Source organism: Dromiciops gliroides, chromosome 6, assembly GCF_019393635.1.
Source record: "Dromiciops gliroides isolate mDroGli1 chromosome 6, mDroGli1.pri, whole genome shotgun sequence".
Lineage (NCBI taxonomy): Eukaryota > Metazoa > Chordata > Mammalia > Microbiotheria > Microbiotheriidae > Dromiciops > Dromiciops gliroides.
The window spans coordinates 90,951,015-90,977,463 of record NC_057866.1 but is presented as its reverse complement, the minus strand read 5'-3'; the positions used below and the strand labels follow the sequence as shown (position 1 = coordinate 90,977,463).

The 26,449-nt window shown below is 40.6% G+C and overlaps 1 protein-coding gene across 9 annotated transcripts in view; it reads left to right on the top strand.

Moving 5' to 3' along the window:
* Positions 1-26,449, top strand: part of ABLIM2 (actin binding LIM protein family member 2) — a 303,505-nt gene that overhangs the window by 123,424 nt on the left and 153,632 nt on the right. For all 9 annotated transcript variants that reach the window (XM_043970589.1, XM_043970596.1, XM_043970593.1 and 6 more), the window contains exons 3-4: positions 10,438-10,621; positions 24,731-24,846. In XM_043970589.1, the coding sequence (XP_043826524.1) occupies positions 10,438-10,621; positions 24,731-24,846 (300 nt within the window). The remainder of the gene's footprint in view (positions 1-10,437; positions 10,622-24,730; positions 24,847-26,449) is intronic.

Genomic DNA, 26,449 nt, shown 5'->3' with positions numbered 1-26,449 from the left:
TAATAATCTGGGGTCTGTGAAGTGGTTCTTAAAACTATTTTGATAGCTTTTAATATAATTGATTTACTTTGTGAATTTGTATGTTTTTTGTTATGTATTTAAAAGTATTATTCTGAGGAGTCTGCAACCCAGAACCCCTAGGGGCCTTAAAGCATCAGTTGTTTTATCAGGCTTTGTATCTTTGAACCTGAACTGGGATATTTCCTCACATCAAGCCCCAGGCAGTTTAATCTGTTGGTCCCTGTAACAGGCATAATCATTTAGTTCTTTATTTAGCTGTTTTCCCCAATAACAGTAGCTTTCAAAGGGCACAACATCACATTGTCACCATCTAATTTCATCCCCTAACCATAAAGTACCCAGATCTCCTGCCACTGGCTCACCAAACGTTCTGAATCCAAAGCATCCCAGAAATTTAGCACCAGCAGTTGCCAAAGCTCCCCAGTTATCCAGATGCCACAAAGTGTATCTTCTTTTAGATTTCCTGGGCATCCATGGCTACCAGCAAAGAAGGCACAATCGCCAAGTTACCTGGTAGCCAAATCTGGTCTACTCTGAAGACTCTTTAAGGCCCTGTGATTTCCTCCACCATATTGTTGCAGGTTTTCTCTGTCAGGCATCTATATCCCATAAATTCCCTCTCCATCAGAGGTCCAAATAACTCCAGAAGCTTTCTTTCATCAAGAGTTGACATTTCTCAGAAGTTGCCTCACATGTTAATGGGACAGCTGTTACAATCAAGGATCATCAAGCTTCATTAGTTGCTGAAAGCACTGGACCCTTGGTGTCAGCTCATTTGCTTGGTTCTTACCCACTTCTTTGTCTCTTATAGCTTGAGAATTCTTTAACGTCCAAAAGAATGCATCTCAAATGGTAGAATTTCAAGTGTTGTAAACAGGCCATGGGAGAGGCATTTTAGAGTGGGAGGGGCTTAAAAATAGTCTGTAGGCATCTACTTCTGCCTATTACCCAAAGTGGGATAAAGTGAGGACAAAGTGAGATAACATTGGTAAAACACTTTGCAAACCTTAAAGCAGCATACAAATACTAGTTGTTACTATTACCACCACCACCACCATCATCATCATCATCGTGTGGAAAGAGCCCAGGACTTGGAGTCAGGAGATATAGAACTGATTTCCCCTATCTCCTAGCAATATAACCATTGTCAAGTTACTTAACCTTTCTGAGGTTCGGTCTCATTATTTATAGAATGGGGGTCAGGGGTACCTACCTGTCCTGCCTCCTTCCCAGGGTTATTATAAAGAGCTTCTCCTCATTTAGTGAATTTCTTACCCTTTTATTTCCTTCTGCATGGCTTCTCTTCCTATAACTTTTTTTCCCTTTTTTTGGAGTATTTTATTTTGTTTTCCAATTATATGTAAATATTGTTCTCAACATTCATTTTTGTTTTGTTTTGTTTTTTTGAGGGGCAATGAGGGTTAAGTGACTTGCCCAGGGTCACACAGCTAGTAAGTGTCAAGTGTCTGAATTCAGATTTGAACTCAGGTGCTCCTGAATCCAGGACCTGTGCTTTATCCACTGTGCCACCTAGCCGCACCCTCAACATTCATTTTTGTAAGATTTTGAGTTCCAAACTTTTCTCTCTCTTTCTCCTTTTCCTCCCCCTCCCCAAGAAGTCAAGCAATCAGCTATATGTTTATATGTATATATAATACATACACATACACACATATACATATATATTATGTATTAATACAATATATACACACAATCATGTTATAAAAGAAGATGTCGTTTTTTAGAAGCTTGCCTTCACAACCTTGTGACTGGACACATCAAAATTGAACAATTTTATCTGGCTAGGTAGGATTCTTTGCTTTTTGCTGTTTCCATTGGTCTTTGGCTGCTGCTACAACCTTTCCTAACACTCCCCAATTTTTTATCTCCCAACCCCTCTCAGGAAATGGTAGCAAGTTTCAGATTGCCACAATTTAAAAAATCAGATTGTCAGTTCTATGAATCAATCAATAATCATTTTTTAAACATATACTATGTGCTGGGCCCTGTGCTAAATGTTGGCGTTACAAAGAAAATAAAAAACAATTATTTCTTTCAAGAAGCTTATATCTTACTGGGGAGACAGTACGTAAATAAGTATGTAAGTAAAAGCTACATTCAAAGTAGATGGAAGGGAATCATATAGAAGGCACTAAGGGCTAGGGGACTGGAAAAGGTTGTTTGCAGCCAGAGGGATTTAATTTCAGTCTTGAGAAAATTATTGAACTAGTCCAGGAGAGAGGTGATGAGGACCTGAACCAGGGTGGTGGTTGTGTGAGTGGTAAGAAGGTATGATTTCCAAATATTTATTAAGCACTTACCATTTACCCAATCTAAAGTCATCTGCAGCCATTCACCATTCCCCTCCCTTTTACCCTTTATCTAAAATTATGGGGGCACAGGAATGAGTCATGCAGGATGGTCCAGCCTTGGATGACTTACATTCTGCAGTGTTGGAGAGTACATCTGCATGTGATCACAAATCCATTTGTGTATTGGAGAACCATTTGGAAAGAGAGAACAGCTGGACCAGTCTTTTCCCTGTAACAACCCCTAATGAACTTGAAGCCTTTTACTCAGTCATCTTCAGCTTTCTCTCTTCTGGGCCAAAAAAATCTCAGTTTATTTAACCTTTTGAGCAAGTGTTCCCTTCCTCCCTTAGCCACTTTCCAAGTATTTCCTTTGACCTCTTTCCAACTTAGAATCAGAACATCAGAATTGCAAGATGCCACTGCTCCAATTTAATGTCAGTCAATAAGCATTTAGTAAGTGCTTACTTTATATTAAGCACTGTGTTACATCCTCAGAATGCAAAGAAAGGCAAAAACCAGCTCCTCTTCTCAAGGAACTCACTGTCAAAGGGGGAGACAAAGTGAAAATGACTGTTTACAAAATAGATCTAGGGTAAATTGGAGACAATCTTAGAGGGAAGGCACAAAGATTATGGAGGACTGGGAAGAGCTTCTTGCAGAAGATAGGACTTTATCAGGGACTTTTAGCAAGGAAGCCAGGGAAACCAGGAGGCAAAAATGAAGAGGGAAGGTTCCAGGCATGGGAGACAGCTATTAAAAATGTTCAGTGCTGTGTTTGAGGAACAGTAAGGCCAATGGCACTAGATCAAATACATGCAGAAGGAAGTAAGGAAGACTGGAAAGGCTGGAGAGAGGGTGGGTTATAAAGGACTTTAAAAACCAAACAAGAGGATTTTATATTGATGCTGGAGGTAATAGGGGACCACTGGACTTTGTTGAATAGAGGGGTGACATAGGAAAACCTGTGCTTAGGGAAGATCAGTTTGACAACTGAGTGGAGGACAGATAGTCCAGATGTGAAGTGATGAGGGCCTGTATTAGGGTGGTAGCAGTGCCAAAGGAGAGAAGGGGGTGTATGTGAGATATTCTATAATGGTAGAAATAATAGGACTTGACAACTGATTGGTTGTGGAAAGCATATAACAAATAATGTTTTTAGAGAAAAAAATGAAAAGAAATGGAAATGTCAGCAACACATCAAAAATGTTTGGAAAACATGTGCATTGTGCCACACTTGGGGAACTCCCACGTCCACAAAGGTGTAAGGTGGGGTTTCTTCTCATATCTCTTCCTTAGAGCCATGCTAATTCTTAGTAATTTTGAAACACTGAATTTTAATTGTTTTGTGGTTGTTCTTTCCATTTATTTGGCTATAGTGATGGTGTCTATTATTTTCTTGACTCTGCTTACTCCACTCTGTATCAACTCATATAAATCTTTCCTTACTTCTCTGTAGTTATCATATTCATCATTTCTTACAGTATAACAACATTCCATCACATTCACGTACCACAGTTTGTGTAACCATTCCCCAATCGATAGGCATCCACTTTGTTTCTGTTCTTCACAATCACATGAAGTGCTCCTAGAAATATCTTCGTGTATATGGGGACTTTCTTTTAGTCAGTAGCCTTTTTGCTGCACTTATTTAAAAACAAACAAAAGAAATATTTTTTTATTCCCTTAAGCTACTTGCTTATGCCTTTTCTCTAATTCAAGGCCAGTCTCCTGAAAGTGTTGCCTAAACTTGCCACCTTCACTTCCTCACTGTCCGCTCATTCCTTATTCATACCTCATCACTCTATTGAAGTTGCTCTTTCCGAGGTTACCAATGATAACTTATTTGCTGTATCTGAAGCTTTTCTCAGTCTAAATGCTACTTAGTACCTTTGTAGCTCTCAGCACTCTTTCCTGTATCCTTCTCTTTCTTTTCTTTTCTTTTCTTTTCTTTTCTTTTTTTTTTTTGGTGAGGCAATTGGGATTAAGTGACTTGCTCAAGGTCACACAGCTAGTAAGTGTTAAGTGTCTGAGGCCGGATTTGAACTCAGGTACTCCTGACTCCAGGGCTGGTGCTCTATCCATTGCGCCACCTAGCTGCCCCTCCTGTATCCTTCTTTTGTATATTCTGCCTTTCCTTAATTTCCATGGCACCCTATCCTAATGGTTTCCCTCCTATCTATTTGGCTGCTCTTTTTTCCCCTGATTCATCATCCATCTCCTGCCTCATAAGCATGGATAGCCTCCAAGGTATCTCCCGAGCCAACATTTTTTTCTCTCCGGAGCCTCATAGTCATATCTGCTCCCATGGGTATAGTAATCACAGTTACATAGATGACTCCACATCAACACATCTAGCCTTAATTGCTCTCCTGAATTCTAGTCAAAAATCTTCAATGACAATATTTCCACGTAGATGTCCTGCCATGCCGCAAACCCTGATTCTCCCAAACTAATCTTCCCCACCAACTCCTCTTCTTCCTCCAAATATCCTCGTTTCTGTTCATTCCAGTCACATATTTGAAATCTTGAAATTGTTCAATTCTTTAAGAATTCAATACAAAAATATTCATGTCATAAATATTAAAGACCTACTATGCAGGGCAGTATGCTAAAGCATTACAGATTCAAAGATAAAAGCAAAACACTGACATTCCATGGAGCATCGGGGAACAGAGCCACAACATGTGTACATGGAAACATGAATAAATACAAGATGATTAGAGGGAAGAGGAAGCACTAACAACTGGAGGGAATAGGGAAAACCTCATGGAGGAAGTGAATCCCGACCTGACCCTTGAAAGAAGAGAAGGATTTTAAGAGATATATTCCAAGCATAGGGGATACAATCCCAGCCTGTGCAAAGGTGGGGAAGAAGGTGATAGAATGTTTAATTCAGGGAACTGTATGGCTGGAATGTAGAATAGATGAAGGGAAACAATGTGATTTAAGGCTCAAAAGGTAGGTTGGAACTTTAAATGTCAGGTTGGAGAAGCTTATCCTTTTTCCCAGAAATAATAGGGAGCTTCTGAAGGTTTTTGAGTGGGAGAATGAGCTCGTCAAACCTGTGCCTTAGGAATGTTATTTTGGAAGTTGTTCTGAGGTTGAGTTGAAGAGGGGATACACTGGAAGCAGAGAGACCCAGGAGGCAATAGACAAGGTGAGAGATAATGAGGGCTTGGACTTGAGAGGTAGACATATGAATGGGAAAATAGAAACAGACAGGAGACATGATGAATTGATAAGACATGGCAACTGACAGAAAAGCAGTGGTAAGGGAGAAGGAAGACTTAAAGGTGGCTTCCTTCAGAATTTCATATATGTATGCATGTATCTATGTATGTACATAGATACATGCACATATACATACATGCATGTGCATATTTCTTTGTGTATATACCATTCCCCATATGCACATATGTATGCATGTGTATATATAAGCAGTTAAGTGGTGCATTGGATAGAGTGCTGAACTTGGAATCAGGAAGACTCATCTTCATGAGTTCAAATCTGGCTTCAGACATTTACTAGCTATGTGACCTTTGGCAAGTCATTTAACCCCAAATGCCTCTGTTTCCTCATTTGTAAAATTAATTGGAGAAGGAAATGAAAAACCACTCCAATATCTTTGCCAAGAAAACTATAAATGGGGTCATGAAGAGTTGGACAGAATTGAAAAATTACTGAACACATACACATATAAATATATACATATATGTGTATGTACATATATATGTATATAGTATTTATGTTCTTGTCATTCCCTAACTCTTACTCCCATTACCATTAGATTGTAAGCTCTTTGAGGATAGGAACTATTTAAATTTTGTCTTTGTTATTCAGTTGTTTCAGTCATATCCAACTCTTCCTGATCCCATTTGGGGTTTTCTAGGCAAAGATACTAGAGTAATTTGTTATTTCCTTCTCCAAATGATTTTACAGATGGGGAAATGGAAGCACTTGGAGTTAAGTGACTTGCCCAGGGTCACACAGCTAGCAAGCATGTGAGGTCAGATTTGAACTCAAGTCATCCTGACTTCAGGCCCAGCACTTTATCCACCTTTGCTTCCTCCTTTGTGTCTGTAACACACAGAATAGTGCTTGGCATGTAATAGGTGCATAATAGATACTTATTGGACTAATTTGAGACCCAGCCACTAACTTTCTGGGTGATCTTGGCCCAGATACTGCTTCTCTGACCCTTAGTTTCCTGACTAAAGGACCTCTGAGGTCCCCTTTAGTTCTAACAATCTTTGTTTTTTCTTTACCCAAAAAACTAAGGGTCTTCTTTCCATATTTCTAGTTCTGGTGCTTCTGAGTATCCTTTGTGCCTTGGATAGGCTAGGTCTGTGGGTCACCTTGCACCTTTTGGTCCCTGGACTTGTTTGTCATCTTGACTTTTGCCTCTTTTCCTTTTAGACTTTAGATATATGTTTTTTTTAAACCACCACCCCCTGTGTGGAGCAATTCTGCTGAGAAAGCGAATTTCCATCCCTATTTAATATTGGCAAAAATTTGCTCTATCAATCTGCCTTCATAAAAATGTGTAAGAAAATGTTTGTTCACAGCCAGGCTCCAAGCTTTCCTCATGTGTTTGCAATCAGCCTTAGAGACAAGGAAAGAATCGTTCCTGAATTCAGAGTTTTCTCTGTAGTCACAGCTCTTCCCTTTTAACTCTTCTAAATAACATAGTGCTTCCCTGCCTTTGCTCATGCACCTTCCCCACCCAGAATGCCTCTCCCTTGAAACTGAGCATCAAGAATCATGGCTTTAGAGCTAGAATGTTCAGAGGAGGAAACAAGCCCAGAAAGCCACAGTGATTTGCCCATGGGCACACAAGCATACGCATTCCCATAAAGATGGAGGATGTAGAAACCATAACCCTCTGGTTCCACAGTGCTCTGTCACAATTAGATCTGGCTTAACTTACCCACCCACCCAGTTTCTTTCTTGCCAACATGCTCACATCTGCAACTGTACTAGAAATCAGGTTAGGAAGCCCATCCTAGAGAGCATGTGTATAATGCTTTTATGTACGTAAAAAGAAGGCCAAGACCACTGCCAGGAGCCAGCCTGGGAATAAGGAAGCATGGTGCCTTTCTTTGAGTCATTAACAGTGGCTGCTGCCTTTCTTGCTTCTCCAGGTCCCTCTCCTTGCTGCCCTGATGATGGTAATGATGTGTGAATGAACCAAGGAAAGCCTCATGGCCCAATGGAACAAGAGTTGGGTCTGGAAACAGAGGACTTGGGATCAAATCCTTTCTCTGTCACTGCCCAGCTCTCTCACTCCATTTGGCTCCTCTCGGGAATTTTCACAGGCTGTCCCCATATCTGGAATGTTCTCCCTCCTCATCTCTGTCCCCTGCTTTCCTTCAAGCTTCATCTAACCTCTCATCTTCTACAGGAAACCTTCCATATCTCTCTTAATTCTAATAACTTGCCTCCACTGATTTTATCCAATTTGTTCCACATAGAGCTTTTTGCTCATAGTTGTTTGCAAGTTGTCTCCCCTACTAGACTATGAGTTCCTCAAAGGCAGGGACTGTCTTTTACCCTTATTTGTATCCCCAGCACTTAGTAAGTGCCCTGCACATACTAGGTGCTTAATAAATGTTTATTGACTGACTGACCTTGACAAGTCATCTTTCCTCTTTGAATTTTAGATTGCTCACCTATAAAATGAGGGTGTTGGACTGGATGGCATTAAGGTCGCTCCTAGTTCCACATGAATGACTTGACTGGAGACCCAAGTCAGGCTCCATTGGCATTTCCAAGAAAGCCCTGCCTGATGAACACAGCTCATATTGGCTTCTCCCTCCTGGGAATTCCCATAGCATTGACAGTCCTCACTGCTCAAGTGACAGACTCATTTATTACAAAACATCACTTTGTTTCCATGTTTCTTAAACTTCACTCACTCTGTAAACTGCTTGAAGACCAGGCCCACGGCATGTAATCCTTTGAATGCCATGCAATGAGATTCCAGTTTAATCTAGCAAACATTTAGGGAGTCTCTGTGATGGGCAAGGTATTAAGTACTAGGCATACAAAAGTAAATTGAAAAACAAGCCCAGCCTTTGAGGAGATTACATTTACTTTACATAAGGGATATAACATAAAAATAGTAGGCTCAGTGAATATTTGTTTGCTGATTTAGTTGGGATCTAGTTTCCCCAGCTAATGGTATTCTGTCATGGTATTCCACAAGAAGGAAGGACCTTTGGGTTGCAGGGTTACTCATGATCATGATAACAACAAATTAAATTTATCAAACACTTTACAATTTTAAAAATCATTCTATTGATGTCTTGTACTTCCAGTTCATTTCCAGATATATTTCCCCACCCCAACACACATTGAGTTTTGCCTTACAACAAAGAAAAGCAGTTAAAGTAAAACCAGTTGAGACACAGGGAGTGCATCTGACAGTGTATGCCACATTCCATACCCAGAGTTCCCCAACCATCACTACCTTTCTGCTGAAAGGAAGATGGTACATTTCCTCATCTCTTCTTGTACCAAAATAAATCATTACAGTTACCCAGAAGATAGTCTCCTTTCAGTTTGGTTTATGCTATTGTAGTTGGGTATATTGTTCTCCTTGATGTCTTTACTTCAGATTGCATTAGTTCCTATGGGTAACTTTTCTCTTAATCCCACATATTCTTAATAATTTATGGTGTAATATTATTCCACTATATTCATATAACCCAGTTTGTTCCACCATTATCCAATTGGTCTCTTCATTTCTTTTTTTTTAGGCAGGGTAATGAGGGTTAAGTGACTTGCCCAGGGTCACACACCTAGTAAGTGTCAAGTGTCAGAGGCTGGATTTGAACTCAGGTCCTCCTGAATCCAGGGACAGTGCTTTATCCACTGGACCACCTAGCTGCCCCTGTTCGTTTCCTTTTTTTTAAAAAAAATTACTTCACAAAAAGCTCTTGTTAATTTTCTATTTACTTTACTGTCAATATCTTGTTAAATTTTCAATTATCTTATGAGATAGTAAGTAACAGCTAACATTTCTTTTGCACTTTAAGGTTTCCAAGTACTTTCCTCACAGTGTGAGGTGGGTGCTAGAGGAACAGTGTGATCATCATTTCACCAATGCAGAATCTGAGAGCTTTAACTGACTTGAGGTCACAGAGCTACTTAGAGGAAGAGTGGGAACTCAAACCCAGATCTTCAGGTTTTATAATCAATGTCATTGGAGCAGCTAGGTGACACAGTGAATAAAGCACTGATATTGGATTCAGCAGGACCTGAGTTCAAATCCAGCCTCAGACACTTGACACTTACTAGCTGTGTGACCCTGAGCCAGTCACTTAACCATCATTGCCGTGCCAAAAATATAAATAAATCAATGTTATTTTGACCATATCAAATGCGAGACCTCAGGCTTAACTGTGGTTGGGTTGAGGTATGTTGAGACATATCTAAAATGTAATGACAGTAATAGCTCCCTACTTTTCAAAGTGTTTTGTTGTTCAGTTGTGTCTGACTCTTAGTGACAACATGTGGGATTTTCTGAGCAAAGATACTTGAGTGGTTTGCCAACTCCTTCTCCGGTTCATTATATAGATGAGGAAACAGAGGTAAACAGGGTTAAATGACTTGCCTAGGGTCACATAGCTAATAAGTGTCTGTAGTCAGATTTTAACTCAGGAAGATGAATCTTCCTAACTCCAAGCCCAACACTGCTCCACCTAAGTACCCATGCTTAATAAATCCAAAGTGCTTAACAACTGTTATGCCACTGAACCTCCTAGTGGCTGGGGAGCAATTCAACAGGCCAATATTATTATCCCCGATTTACAAATAAGGAAACTAGGGCTAAGGAAGCTTGTATAACTTGCCCAGTGTAACATGACTGCTCAGAGATTCAAACCTTATCTTCTTCAAGCCTGGTGTTCTTTCTACAGCACCATACAGAAATCCCTTCCTCCCACACCACTGACCTCCAACACGACCTAAGAATAGGAAGGCCTTCACTCACAACTTCCACCAAAGAAAAAGTCACCTCATTTGAATGACTGAGCTTATGGGCAGAGTCTGTCTGTGTGTCCCTGATGCCTAAGTAATTCCTCGCTCATTCTTTTCTTTGTAGCTTGCGGCTGTGACTTGGCAGAAGGTGGTTTTTTTGTGAGGCAGGGAGAATACATTTGTACCTTGGACTATCAAAGACTCTACGGTACCCGGTGCTTCAGCTGTGATCAGTTCATCGAGGGTGAAGTGGTTTCAGCCTTGGGAAAGACCTATCACCCAGATTGTTTTGTGTGTGCTGTTTGTAGGTAAGTGACAAATGACAGCAGGGACTCATTTTGTTCACTAATTCCACATGAGGATGAAAATCCACTGGTTCTATTAGATATATAATGCGAGGGCAAGGCTCCCATATGAAGTTTTCCTTCAGGGCTGGGAGGGGCCTGTGAGATGCTTTAGCCCCATCTCTTCATTTTGCAGAAGAGGAAACTGAAGCCAAGATTGATACCCAGGGCCTCACTTCTCTGGGTTTCGTTGGCAATATGAGGGATGTGTAATAAATGATTCCATAGGTCTCTCAGTAATGGGGCAATCTAGTGTAGTTGATAAAGAACTGGTGTTAGAGTCAGGAAAAATCTAAGTATAAAAGGAAGATCCAATTACCAGAAAATGTTTATTTCCCCACATGGTGTAGCCTCCTCATTCAGAGTAATAATGTACATTTATCTATTACCACGTGGCTTACAGGATATCTTATATATGTTAGATTATTTCATCCTCACTACAACCCTGTGAAGTAGGTAGCATGAGAACTATTATCCCATTTTACACCTAAAGAAACTGAGGCACAAAAGGTCAAGTGATTTGCCCAGGCCACAGATATTAAGTGGCAGAGCTGGGATTTGAACATAAATCTTTTAACTTCGAGTCTAGCCCTACCATGCCACAGCTACACCCACACTATCCCAGTGGTCCCTAGACCACAGCCCATTGACTGCAATAGCCATTGTCAGTATCGGGGGACAGTCAGTGTCCTCTTAGCCCCCGGTTTTAAGGTAACTCTTGGAAAGGCCAGAAATATTTTGGCAGCTGTTCCTATGGTGCAGGGATCTATTCCATCCTGTCAGACAGTTCATTGTCCTCCCTCCCCACATGCTAATTCCCTGCTCCTGTTGTTTCCAGAGCCTTGGATGCCTTGCCTCCTCCCCTCTGCCTATTTCAATTTTCCCCATATTTGCAGGTCTTGGCTCATAGCCCACTGTCCTCCAACCACTCCATCCCACATTGATTTTTACTTTTTCCACATTGCACAAAGAGTTTCACACAGTTGGTCTCTAATTGTTCCATTGTTTTAGCTGGGCACATTTCCCCCCGCCTCTGACCAAAGTAACCCCTATGAGGGTAGCACAGGATCTTATGTCATGCTTCAGAGGTGCCCTGCACAGTGTCTATCGCAGGACTAGATAGACCACAGGACCTCAGTAAATGCTTGTTGGCCACCAGCCTCTTTCTGGTAAATTTCCTCCAGAGCACGGTTGTTCGATCTTTGCTAATTATTGCATTGTGGTTTAGTGCTCTGAGGGAGGAGCAGAGTTGAAATCAGAAAAAACCTGGACTCAAACGCTGCCTCAGACAATGTGTAGTAGTGTGACTCTGAGTGAGTCATTTAAACTTGCTGAGCCTCAGTTTCCTCATCTGTAGAATGGGAGAGAACAATAATAACATGTAGCTCACCAGGATGTTTTGGGAATCAAGTGATGAGATAACATGTAAAATAGTTTACAAATGTTACATAAGCTATGATGATGATGATGAAAAATTAGTGTATCCACTGAGTACCCTTTTTCTGTCTAGGAGGCATTTTTCCTCAATAAAATATATCACAGGAGGTACTTGCAAGGATGATCTAGAAAATATGATTAACCTTCTAAATGTCATTGCTCATTTGCATTAAATAGCAATAATATTTTTGAGCTACAAATAAAAATCCTTTGCATGTATATACTCTTTTATAATCTTCAAGTGATTTCTTGTCCATTATCTTCCTATGACCCTGTAAGTTAGACTTGGAAAGTTTAACCATTCCCATTATACAGAAAAGGTAAACCTTTGTAAAGAATTAATTGTTATTTGAACTTTTATGACCCCTTAAGATAAAAAGTGATGGTGTTCAGTTGTTTCCAACTCTTTGGGACCCTATTATAGGGTTTTCTTGACAAAGAAACTAGAGTATCTAGTTTTCCATTTCCTTCTCTAGCTCATTTTCCAGATGGGGAAATTAAGGTGAACAGGGTGAGGTGACTTGCCCAGAGCCACATAGCTAGTAAGTGTCCGAGGTCAAACTTGAACTCAGGCCCTCCTGGCCCAACACTAGCTGCCTAGAGCAGCTTCCTTCCCAGGCCTCCCAAGAGCAAGGAACTGAAAAGAGGAAGTGTATCTTCATAGAGAACTGATTGTCCAAAGAACTAGAACATCATTAAGGTTGGGATGGGGGTTGAGGTGGGACAGTAGACTTCTGGGAAAAGAGAGGAGGCTGAATCCTGATCTTAGTAAGTATAAACCAAAGGCTCATCTAGGTTTATAATCTAGGTTTCTCTGGAGTGCTGAACTCTTAGGAGCTGAGGAAGAATGAGAAGCGGGGTACAGAAGCAGAGATTTCAAATTAGAGGGCAATACAAGAGCAAGAGGCAATGTACCCTTCACCCCTGCCCTGCAAAACAAAAAAGATGCAATATATATGGTATGTCAGTGAGCCTACCATTTGTCTTACTCAACCGGCCACCCTCAGTTCATTGCCTAATGTGGCCGAGTCCATTTGTCCTCCCCTACAGACCCCTTTCCTCCAGACTCATTTTAAGCTTGGAATTTATTCCAGAGACATGCAATCTCTACAATTATAATCTGACTGGCCTGGAAACCTTTGAAATTCACAACTCATAAATTGCTGCATTGTTTTTCACAAACTCCCCCTTGTGATAACCTTTTTATTAGTGAGGCAATTGGGGTTATGTGACTTGCCCAGGGTCACACAGCTAGTAAGTGTTAAGTGTCTGAAGCCGGATTTGAGCTCAGGTAATTTTGACTCCAGGGTTGGTGCTTTATCCACTGTGCCACCTAGCTGCTCTTCTGCTGCTACACACTTTTAATGGCCCTCTTTCCTTTGCCTGCATGATACAACTCAAAGTGTTACCAGTTTGGTATTTAACCCCCTCTGCCTCCATGATATCCTTTTAAGTGACCAGAGGCAGTCTGTTGTAGGAAAAGGAACAGTGTCCATGGAATTAAAGGCCTTAAATTCAAGACTCAGTTTCCCCAGCCTTAAAGTGCGGATAATATTACCTACTTCCTAGGGTTGTCCTATAGAAATGTGGAGAGTTGTCTCAGGATGAAAGCTTGTAGTAGGTACTTCATCCTTTTTTTATTCCTTGTATCTGGATTCTGGCTAATACAGCCAAGAAAGATCTTCTCAGAGAAAACCCTAATCCCTCCTAGTTTGGTCTACAAAGGAAGACTCCGCTGTCTAACAAATAGAGGATGGTATTCATAGGTTCCCTGTTTGTGTAGATCTAGAGAACATGGCTTCTCTACAAGTAAACCTTTAAAATTTGGAAGACTGCCAAAACAGGAGTCAAATGCCATGTCTATACCCACTTTTCTCTGTGGTTTGCCTGAATCCCCTGCTGTTACTACCTCCATGCCAGTAAGTCAAGATTCTTCTCCCATCCCCCCAAAACGCTTATGTATATGTATATGTGTATGTATATACACACACATATACACATGTGTGTATGTCTACATGTATATGCATGTACACACATATATATACATACACACATACATATATAAAAATCCCTTCTCTAGAATAGATTCTCTGTATGTATGGAGAAGTTTCTGTAGCGAAACACTTCAAAGAAAGGGAACCATAACAAAGACAGAAACCATAGGGTTTATTTTGAAACCTGTTCAAATCTAGCCTTAGCTAGAAACTGATCATACTTCTGCTCCAAATTGATCTCTGAAATAGCAATGTATATACAAGAAATATGACAAGGAAAAGTTAAATCTCGATACTGTTGGATGAATTAAATGTGGAAAGAATAATAGGCCATACAAATAAATGACTGCGCTGTTGCATTCTGTTGTTGAATAGCATGACATCTAGCACCATAAGAAATTATCAGAGTATTTAATTTCTGAATAAATGGATTTAGGAATGGGCTTTAAAAGAAAATAATTCCTGGTCAGAATTTTAAATTTTTAAGGAAGAAAATCTGGCAGTGCTTCCTAGAAGAATGTAATAGGAGAAGAAAACTCCTACTCAACTTTTAAAACTCAATTCAAATACCAGCTCTGCGATGAAATGTTCACTGATCTGAGTTAGTAATGCCCGTCCTCCACTCAGACATCACAGTGTTTTTTTAAAAATGAGTAATCATTCTCTTTCTATCTCTGTGTCTCTGTCTCTATCTCTGTCTCATCTCTAGTCTATCCCTGAAATCTGGCTTCTTTCCATCTGCCTACAAATATGCTCAGGTCTCCCCTCTTAAATAACAATAACTTCCCTTTGACCTTGCCTTCTTCTTTAGCAATAATTCTGTATCTCTCCACCCTGTTGAAAAATGTGTCCACATTTGATTCCCTCACTTCCTTACTACCCATCACAGGATTATCGGATAATAGTGTAGACAAGCTTTGTGCTACACCCTCCAAGTAGCCAGTCCATTAAGAAGAATATGGGTGTACTTCTAAGTGAGGGCAATACCTCCAGGTGCTTTCAGAAACATACCACATCCCAACCCTTACCTTAGTCATTCTTTTACATCAGGTTCAAAAGCAACCCAGGAATGTGTTATGAAATCACCTCATAAACTAACACAAGTGTAGAAACTATCTCATTAGTTAATGAATTCTAAGCCCTAACCTTGGTATGTAAAAAGCAAAGAGACCTATTTTTTTCATGATTTTTCTCTTTTCTCTCAACCTGAACCTATGATCTGAAAAGGCTAGACCAACATCAGAGTGTGTGTGTGTGTGTGTGTGTGTGTACACACACACACACACACACATATATATATATGATTTATTAACAATAACAAATATTGCAAAGAAAGAAATGAATATCTAACCATACTTTAGCTGTGACCTCTATACTCATCTCTAATCATCAGCTACAGCTGCTGACTTTTCCAAAACACAAAGATTCACATTCCAATAACTCATTCTCTGGCTGGCAGTTTCAATCTCTTAGGAATTCTCAAGTTGTCTCCACTAATCAGGAGCTAAACTCAGGTGTTTTAAAATGTTTCTTTAGACTCTTTCAAAGAAAGGGGTTGTCTTTGTCCTGTTTCCATGTCTCATGGAAGGTTCTCTCAAATGTGACTTTAGTTCTCAAAGTTGACTCCTCAAGATTCTATTCCCTCTCACTTAAATATACAATAATGATAACTAACATCTTTGCAAGAAGGGTCCAATTACCATTGACTTTAGAACTGGAAAGGATTTTAAAGATTGTCAAGTTGAATCCCATTGTTATACATAAGGGGACACGTTGACAGCCCCAGAGGTTACATGAGAAGCTGGGGTTTAAATACAGGTTCTTTGACTCCAAATCCAGGATATTCATTTTATTTATTTATTTGTTTGTTTGTTTGTTTTTTTGTTTATTTAATTTTTTTTTTTGGTGAGGCAATTGGGGTTAAGTGACTTGCCCAGGGTCACACAGCTAGTAAGTGTTAAGTGTCTGAGGTCGGATTTGAACTCAGGTCCTCCGGAATTCAGGGCCGGTGCTCTATCCACTGCGCCACCTAGGTGCTCCTCCAGAATATTCTTAACCTCATAAAATCATGATTTTACTTCTCCAGCACTTACTGAAACTACTCTCAACAGTCACTAATGACCACCCAATCATCAAATTCAATGTGCTTTTTTTTTAGTTCTCATCCTTAACCTTCCATAGCTTTTGCCACTGTCAACAACTCCCTCATATCAGATATTCTTTGTTCCCTTGGCTCTCTGAAATGATGATCTCCTACTTCTCTAAGCACCTTTCAGGCTCCTCCATTGGGTCATCATCTTTCTTACTCCTTCCTGTGGGGTTTTTTAAAGGGTCTTTCACTGGCCCTTTCCTCTATCATCACCCTCTCCATTAGCAATCTGGTTTACTTTCAGAATTTCAATTATTGCCTCTACACCAATAACTCTCAAATCTATGTTTCTAGTTTTGATTCCTCTCCTGAAGTCTAGACCCTCATCTTGAAATGCCTACAAGACACTTGCACCCAAACTCACCATGTGTAAAACTGAGTTTATTGACCTTATTTCATGAACCTGCTCTTTCTGATTATATTATTATCTTTCTGATGCTACCATTCACCACATTGATAATTTTTTCTCTCCCTTTAAAGACATTGCCCTTTCCACAACATTTTTCTCATCCATCACTTTTTATTCCCACCACCTCTTATCCAAGAATCCATTCTTCAAGCAACTGCTAGAATAGTCTTTCTTTTGCACAGACTTGGTGATGTCTGCCATTTCTTTGCTCCCAAATCTCCAGTGAGTCTCTCTGACTTATTGAACAAAGTTTAAGTTCTTCTGCATCATCTTCAAAGCCCTTCGTAATATAGCCCCTATGACATTTTTTTTGGTGAGGCAATTCGAGTTAAGTAACTTGCCCAGGGTCACACAGCTAGTAAGCGTCAAGGGTCTGAGGCCAAATTTGAACTCAGGTCCTCCTGAATCCAGGGCGGGTGCTCTATCCACTGTGCCACCTAGCTGCCCCCACTATGACATTTTCTACCTTTGTTTCATGTTACTTCCTCGCACATTTTCCTTGCCAAGTCAAATAACTCTATGCCCACCAAACACACTACACCATCAAGTCTGTGTCCTTGCTGTTCCCCATGACTAGATTGCCTTCTCTCATTCTTCCCCTTTTGAATTCATCTGTTTTTTAAAACCTAACTGACCCATCACCTCTGCAAGGAAGCCTTCTCTAATTGCTGTCCCACACTCTATTGCTAATGATCTTTCCTTTCATCCCTCATGTAAAAATTTGCTTTATAAATATCTTATAATTTTATAACATAATATGGTGGATTGTAATTATCTATGAATGTTACTCCCCACGCTCCCCCAACTGTAATTATCATGAGTCCCAATACCATGTCTTTGCTAAACTTTCATTTTCTTTAGCACCTAGCATAATGTTCTTAGTGCTATTGGTATTTAACAAATTTTTATTGTTGTGACTATAGTTATTGCCATATTACTGGAGTATATTATTGTGATCCAATGAAAACCATTTTGACTAGCACAGTCCTGGCCCCCTAATATGGCTATATCCTAAAACTAAACCAACTTGTAGCCTGGGCATTTACACACATACCCCACCCCTTGCTCCCAGATACTTGCTGGCTACAGCATGGAGATAAGCTTCCTGGGGCCCTGCCCCTCATTCCTTATTCCTTTTTTGGCAACCCCAAAAATCTTGATTTCAGTGGTCTATACCAGTAATGTCAAACTCAGTTTGAAATGGGGGATCTCTGCAGGTGCAGAGTGACCTAGAAAACCACATATTTTCATTAGCTATAGTCTATTATACTTTTGAAGTGTTTCACAGTTATATTTTAACCTGGTTCCCATGGTGCTGCAGAATGTTGCCAGCCGTAATGTGCCCAGCAAGCCAGTCTGTGACACCTCTATTATAGGCGACCCCGTTGTCTTGCCCCACAGGTGATAGAGCAGTCTCCTGTTATTGCCACATCAGCTCTGCCTAAAACTCTAGGTAAGTTTGAACCCTGAAGGGATTGGTGTCAGAGGTCAGTGTGCTTTTGAATGTTGGAGACACCAGCCTTCTGGGGAGCTGGTGATACTGGATGAGAGCACCCCCTAGGCTCTTCCCCATTGGTATCTCCTCCCCTCCTATGGCTACCTTCCCTGTGTAGGAAACTGTTCAAGAACAGCTACTTCCACCTTTGCTCAAAAATTCTCTTTTCCCTGAGAGCAAGAAGTGCATTTTATTTAAAGCTGGCAACTTCTCCAATGCCTAGCAAAGGGCTCTTTCCCCTGCAGACACTTAATATTTGTTGGATTGAATTGATTGAAGAACTACAGTAAAGGGAGACAATGGAGAGAACAAAAGACTAAAAGAAGTGGACAAATAGTTCAAGTTCTGACTGCCAGCACCCTGCTCTCTGACTTCAGGCAGGTCCCTTCACTACTTTGGGCCCCACAATCCTTTTATGGAAAAGGATGGGTAACTTCCTCCAAGATGTCTTCCACCTCTCCCATTCTATATTCTAATGTATCTTCTAGAGCTCTTGATGGATGGTCCAAAGCTGCTTTCCACTCTGTGTCCTAAATTCTCCCTAATATGCAATGTGTCACTGGAGTAGCCATGTGAAAGTGTGTGTGTGTGGTGGTGGGGCACCGGGAATCCAAGAATGTGGTTCTTTTATTTCTTCCTTATTCTTGCCCACTCATATTCTTCTCCCAATTTATTAGCAAGGTTATCAGTACCAAAGAATGTACCTTTGCAATACTTATAATAATTCCATTTTCTATAGTTCCCTAAAGTGTATACCCTCTTTTCCTTATAACCCTCATTGGGTGCTTGTGGATTGGGTATCCCTATTTTATAGGTGAGGAACCCGAGATTCTGAGAGATTAAATAACTGCCCCAACACCACTCAGTCATTGAGTGACTGAGGCAGGATTTAACCTAAGTTTCCTGGCATCTGAGTCTAAAAGTTTATTCATGATGCCACTCTGAAACAGAATTCTATAAAGATACCTCCAATGGCAGGGTCTAAACCTTGGAAAGCAGGAGGGGAAAATGGAGACTGTGCTATATGAGCTGGCATCTGCAAAGTACCTGTATGCTTCATCATTCCATGTCTGTGAGGGATTGTGGCCGCCATCCCGCAGCCAAGACTGCAGTCATCCATCAGAGAGCCAACTGGGAAGTCGGGGCTAATCTCCATAAGAACCTTTTGGCCATGATTATGCACTCACATTAATGCTTCCTCTGTAAACCTGAGGAGAGGTAATAAATAGCAGTGACAATAATGAATTCTTGACATTTATATAGTGCTTTACAAAAATGATTTGATCTAATTCTCGCAAATAACCCTAGGAGGCAAGTAATATGATTATTCTTATCATTTTTATGAAGAAACTGAGACTTATGAGGATGAAGTTCTTGGACAAGGTCACACAGCTTATTAGTGAAAGTACCAGAAGCAGAGTCCAGGTTGTCTGGCTCTGGATATAAATAAAAAGTGTATTATGATAGCATAATGTGATATTATGATATTATAGGGCAGTTAGGTAGTGCAGTGGAAAGAGTTTATGGGCCTGAAGTCAAGAAGACTTTATCTTCCTAAGGTCAAATCTAGCCTCAGATACTAGCTTTGTGATCCTGGGCAAGTCACTTAACTCTGTTTGTTTCAAGTTTCTTCATCTGTCAAATGAGCTGGAGAAGGAAATGGCAAACCTTTCCAGCATTTTTGCAAAGAAAACCCCAAATGGGGTCATGAAGAGTTGGACACAACTGAAAGGACTGAACAACAACAGTCATTCCACTTCTCCGTATATCTTGAACTCCATACCTTATTCTTTGTTCCCACCATGATCCCTAACACCTCTACTCCTCAGTTCTTTCCCATTCCATCATCACAACACTGTCTTCTCTCATGTCTTCCCCATCTTGAACTCTTGGTGAACCACTGTCCTCTTAAGTCCCTTGATCCCTATTCGATAACTAATTTTGCTCTGCCAAGTCTCAGCTTTATATTTGTTTCTGCCATCCACTGCCATTAACCCTAATCATGCCCTGCTCAAATGATGGGAAAAAAATCACAAAACTGGGTTGACTGGGCCTACTACAAATTTATGTCACACATGATCTCAATCGAGCCCTCACTCCAGCAGGATCATTTTTATACCTTCCTAATTAACTCACTATCCCATTTGCTACAGTTCATTTTTCAAAGCTTTTCATCCCTCCTTAAATCTGACATGGCTCCTCTTCCCCCCATCCTTTCAGCTAAGAATCTTGTCTCATATTTTGCTGAAAAAAAAATCGAGGCCATTGACTAAGAGTTCCCTCTTCTCCCCCCTTTTCCCATCTCATATCACACAGATGCCTTCTGGGTGATCTCATCCTCACCCTTGTCTCACACAATGAGGTGGCATTTCTCCTTACCAAGGATAACCCCTCCACATGGAAGAGTGATCCCATTCCATCCTGTCTTTCCAGCAGATTGCTCCCTCTGTCATCCCCACTCTCTCACTTATCTTTAATCTCGCCCTATCTACTGACTTCTTCTCTACAGGCATGACCATACCTTCACCATTGTCAAACATTCTCACCTGCTCTGCCCATCTCCACCTCCCTTTGATCTTACTAACCCCCCCCCATACAAGAGATTAAGGTAGTTTCCAATTATCTTCAGGATCAAATATAAAACTCTTTCTTTCTCATTCAAAACCCTTTACAACTTGGTTCCTCTCTACCTTTACAGCCTTCTTCCACCTTTCTCCTCCCAAAGACCCCAGAGATCCAGTGACATTGGCCTTTTTTTCCTCCTCTAAGATACTCCATCTCCTAACTGTTGGCATTTTCTCTGACTCTCATATCCAGAATCTCTGCCTCCTTATGTCCACCTCCTGACTTTCCCAGCTTCCTTCAATTTCCAGCAAAAATCCCACCTTCTTCAAGAATCCTTCCCCAATACCTCTTACTGCCAGTGCCTTCTGTTGGTTGATTACCTCCAATTTATCCTGTCTATGTTCTATTTGCACATAAATGTTTTCATGTTCTCTGCCCAATTAGAGTGTCACACAAGAGCAGGGACTGATTTTTGCTTTTCTTTGTGGCCCCAACACTTAGCACAATGCCAGGCACATAGGAGATGATTAGTAAATGCTTATTGATTGACTGACTAGGTCAATATGAACCATTTCCTGATGAGGTCTTTTATAAATTGAGGTTAGAAAATTATCTCATTGTTCTGCAAATATGATGATATATAGTAAAAGCATTGATTTTTTAAAAAAAGAGGCCACCATGTAACATTGCCAACAGAAGGAAAAGATGTGGCTCAGAGTGAGGGAAGAAGGTAGAAACAGATGCCCTCTTAGGACCCATACTAGCAGAACTGGCCTTGCAAACAGATGAAGTCAGTGACCATTTGCCCATTTTGAATTCAAGGACACATAGAAGGGCCTCCTGCCCTGTGTATCACCTGCTATCTTGAGGCCTGAAATACTTTTTTTTTCCAGGGGACTCAGTCTTTAGAGCTTAAAATATGTATCTTAAGAGCTTAAGATATATGATGTGAAAATAGCCCTGTAAGAAGGTATACAGTAACTTAAATTCACACTGAAGTTCAAATAAATACGATGCTTCCTCAGAAAGCAGGATTTGCTTGGGTTTTGCTTTTGTTTTTGTTTTACATGGAAGAGGGCCTTGAAGGTATATGAAAAGAAGGAGAATAATGGGTAATGGACCAGAATAAGGAGACAGAGGCCCCAGGAGACCAATCTTGTTGATCTCAAGAGCTAACCTTACTCTTCTCTCTACTTAAGTGGGGCTGCTCTCCTCTTGAAGAAGAATCTAGGGCAAAGAACAAATTGGTTGAGGTAGGCAGTGCCTGTACACCAGCTGGTCCCAGATTAGCATTCCTGAGTTACTATGTTGTATACCTCTTGACACACTCTGTAGTCCAGATGAACTAACCTTCTTACTATTTCTCACACAAGACCCTGCATCTCCTGTGCTCAGGCTGTCACTCATGCTAAGAATGCATTTTCTCTTCCCCTTTGCCTCTTAGAATCCTTTATTTCTTTGAAAAATTAGCTCGTGTCACCACCTGTGGAAAGGGAAGAAAAGAGGGAAGGAAGGAAAGGAAGGAAAGGAAGGAAGGAAAGAAGGAAGGAAGGAAGGAAAGAAGGAAGGAAGGAAGGAAGGAAGGAAGGAAGGAAGGAAGGAAGGAAGGAAGGAAGGAAGGAAGGAAGGAAGGAAGGAAGGAAGGAAGGAAGGAAAAGAAAGAAAGAGGAAGGAAGGAAGGAAGGAAGGAAGAAAGAAAAAAAGAAAGAGAAAGAGAGAGAAGAGAAAGAGAGAGGGGAGACAAAGGGAGGAAGGAAGGAAGAGAGAGAGAGAGAGAGAGAGAGAGAGAGAAAGAAGCATTTATTCAGTGCCTACTTTGTGCCAGGCACTGTGCTAAGTGCTTTAACAACTTTGAGAAGTAGATCCAATTATTAACTCCATTTTACATTTAAGAACCTGAAGTAAACAAAGGGTAAGTGATTTGCTTAAATCACTTCAGAAGTCTCTGAGTACAGATTTGAACTTAAGTCTTTCTGATTCCAGGAGGCCTTTCCTGGTACCCACTCCCAGCTGCTTGTACCTGCCCCTTAAAAATTATCTCTATTACTCATGATGAAAAATGCTACCCACCTCCAGAGGGAGAATTTATGAACTCTGAATGCGGATTAAAGCATACTTTTTCACTGTCTTTCTTTTCCTTGCCTTTTTGTTTTGTTTTGTTTTGGTTTTTCGCAACATGGCTAACGTAAAAATATATTTTGCATGACTTCATACATATACTGAGTATCATATTCTTGCCTTCTCAATCAGTGGGGGGAGGGATAGAGAGAGGGGGAGAGAATTTAGAACTGAAAATAAACAGAAAGAAACAAAGAAAATAAGGCAATTACCTTTACTTTGTATCTCTTTATGTGGGTCTGTGCTGTCACCACTATTCAAATGTGTGCTCTCTAAGGGCAGGGACTATTTCAATTCTGTCTTTGTATTCATCACCAGTGTGTGGTGCATGGTAGGCACCTAATAAATTGATGGCAATGGAGGTATATTGGATAGAGGGCTGGATTTGGACTGAGTCCAGTCCTGCCCCAGATATTTAGCAGCTATGTGGCCCTGGGCAAGTCATTTAACCCCTTTCAGCCTCAATTTCCTCAGCTGTAAAATGGAAATAATAGGCCATTGTGAGGAGTAAATGAGAGAGCAAATGTGAAGTACTTTGCAACATTAATGCACTATATAAATGATAGCACAATTAATTACCATGGAAAGAATATTCGGCATAGGGTCAGAACACTTGGGACTCAAATCCTGGCTCTCCAACTCACTCTTTGTGAGATTCTGGGCAAATCTCTGAACTGCTCTGGGACTCAGTTTCCTGATGGTATAAAATGAGATGATTGTGGATGGTTTCTAGGTCCCTTCTTGCTCCAGATCTTATGACCCTGGAATCAAATGACTGGATTGGAAAAGCTGGGGTTGAATCCCTGCTCTTGCCACTTACTAGTAGTGGGATATTCTCCAAGTAAGTCACTTTGCCAGTCTGAGCCATAGTTCCCCAATCTGTAAAATGGGACCAATAGCACTTACCCTTTACTGGGGAGTTGTAAAGAAGGAGCTTTGCAGACTCCCTAAAGCAGGGGATCTTTGACTTTTCTGTGTGTGCCATGGACCCTTTTGGGCAGTTCGATGAAACCTACTGACATCTTGGAATAATGATTTGAAATGAATAAAGCAAAATGCATAGGACTACAAAGGAAAAGAATTGTATTGAAATAAAGTCATCAAAGTATTTTTTTAAATCAAGTTCCAGGATGCCCATCAGTTGGGAATAGCTAAACAAGCTGTGGTATATGATTGTGATGGAATATAAGAAATGCCATAAGAAATGACAATTGGGATGATTTAAAAAAAAACTTGGAAAGACTTACATGAACTGATGTATAGTGAAGTGAACAGAACCAGGAGAACGTTGTACAGAGTAACAAAAATATTGTTTGATGAAGAACTGTGTATGACTTAGCTCTTCTCAGTAATACAATGATCCAAGACAATCCCAAAACACTAATGGAGAAGCATAATATCTGCCTTCAGAGAAATAACTGATATTGACTGAACACAGACTGAAGCATGCTGTTTTTTACTTTCTTTCATTTTTTCCTTTTGTTTCTTTTACTTGAGCCTTCTTACACAAAATGACAATTATGAAAATGTTTTACATAATTGTACATGTATAACCTATAACTGATTCTTTACTGCCTGGGGTTGGGGTGGGGAGGGAAGATGGAGAAATAAAATTGAAACTCAAAACTTTAAATAATAATGTTAATTTAAAAAATGAATAAATAATAAAAGCAAGTTTACAGAGCCCAAGCTAAGAATCCTGTACTATGAGGTGTTAATTATATAAATGGAAGCTATGCTTTCCAAATGAGACAGAGGATGTGAAAGCAGTCTGGTCTGTAAACTCTAATGGAAACACACATAAGGGAAAAATCCCAGAGATTTCCATTTACGTGAGAAAGTTCTGTTCAGTTGGGCAGTGCCAACTTGGTTACTAATGAAGGCTGATTTGATTTCCTTGCTACAGATTGCCTTTTCCTCCTGGTGACCGGGTGACCTTTAATGGGAAGGAGTGTATCTGCCAAAAGTGTTCCCTGCCCGCAACTACCAGCGGGAGCTCTTACCTACTCCAAGGACTCCGGAGTAAGTATGCCCATAGGAAGCCAAGCCTGCCAAGCCACCTAGTCTGCAGGCTTCCAAGGCAGCTTCTGAATTATTACCACCGCTAAGGTTCCCTTACAAGACTTTCTCAGAGCACAGGGCTGGCCCTGGATTCATGCAGGCAGGGTGGAAAGAAAGCATGGGCCCAGTCCCTCCTCCACTCAACTGTCCAGTGCATCTTCCTAGAATGCATATTTAACAACTTCACCCTCTGGACTTCCCATTGTCTCCAGGATCAACTGTAAAATCCTCTATTTGGCTTTTAAAGCCCTTTATGACCTGATCCCCCGCTACTTTTCCACTTTTCTTACCCCTTATGTATCTCCATATACTCTTGGATTTAGCGATGGTGGCCACCTTGGTTTTCCTCCCACAAGACACTACATCTCCCCACACAGGATACTTTCCCCTTGCTGTCCCCTATGCCTAGAACTCTCCCTACTCATCTCCTACTCTTGTTTCCTTCAAGCCTTAGCTAAAGTCCCACCTTCTACCAGAAGCTTTTTCCATATTTCCTTTAATCTAAGTTAGCCTTGCCTCTGAACTGATCTGCAATTTATCCTGTATATAACTTGTTTGTGTGTAGTTGTTTGTATATTGTCTACCACCTCCTCCCCCAACACTGTGAGTTCCTTGAGGTCAGGAACTGTTGTTTTTTGTCTTTCTTTGTATCCCTAGTGTTTAGCACAGTGCCTGGTACATAGTAGGCACTAAATAATTATTCATCAACTGGCAGATCTTCCTTGACTGAGGAGGTTTCAAGTGCTGCCTTGTTAATAGACTGTCTGCTATTGAGGGTCAGTCTAGCCAATTACAAAGAAGCTCATCATCAAAAGAATGCCTGCTCCTACTCCACCCCCACAGAACATGGCAGTCAGGTGACAGAGTGGATAGAGCACTGGACCTGGAGTCAGGAAGACTCTGGTTCAGTTATCACCTCTGAGACTTAAGAGGTGAATGAACCTGGGCAAGTCATTTAACTTCTGTCTGCCTCAGTTTCCTCATTGGTAAAATGAGAATGCCAACAGTATGCATCCCCCAGTGTCATTGTTAGGATAAAATGAGATAATATTTGTAAAATGCTTTGCAAACCTTTATAAAACCTGAAGCACTGTGCTGTGTAAAAGTTAACTATTATTTTGGCTTGCGCTGGACACAGCAGCTCATGAAAAATAACCTTAAAGGTGAGGAGTCCCACATACTGAGAAATGATGAGGTCCTCATGTTGAAATATTGAGAATCGAGATAACAAATATGAATTACTTTGCAAACCTTAATGCACTATATAAATGATAGCATGATTAATTACCATGGGAAAAAATACTTGATAAAACTGAGTCAGAACACGACTTAAAATCCTGGCTCAAACTTTCAAGAAGCTACTATCCCATTAATGTGAGTGCACCACCCTCCACCCACCCCTTCCCTCAGGTGCAGATCATAACCACTTTATGCCTTGTGACTAACCTGGTGTGGAACCTCTCTATGTCAAACAAGGGAGGTCCTTATATGATAGACACAGAATCCAACAGATGACCTGTTCTTCAAGCCCTTCTAGCATGTCAGCAATCTCTAACCAGAGACT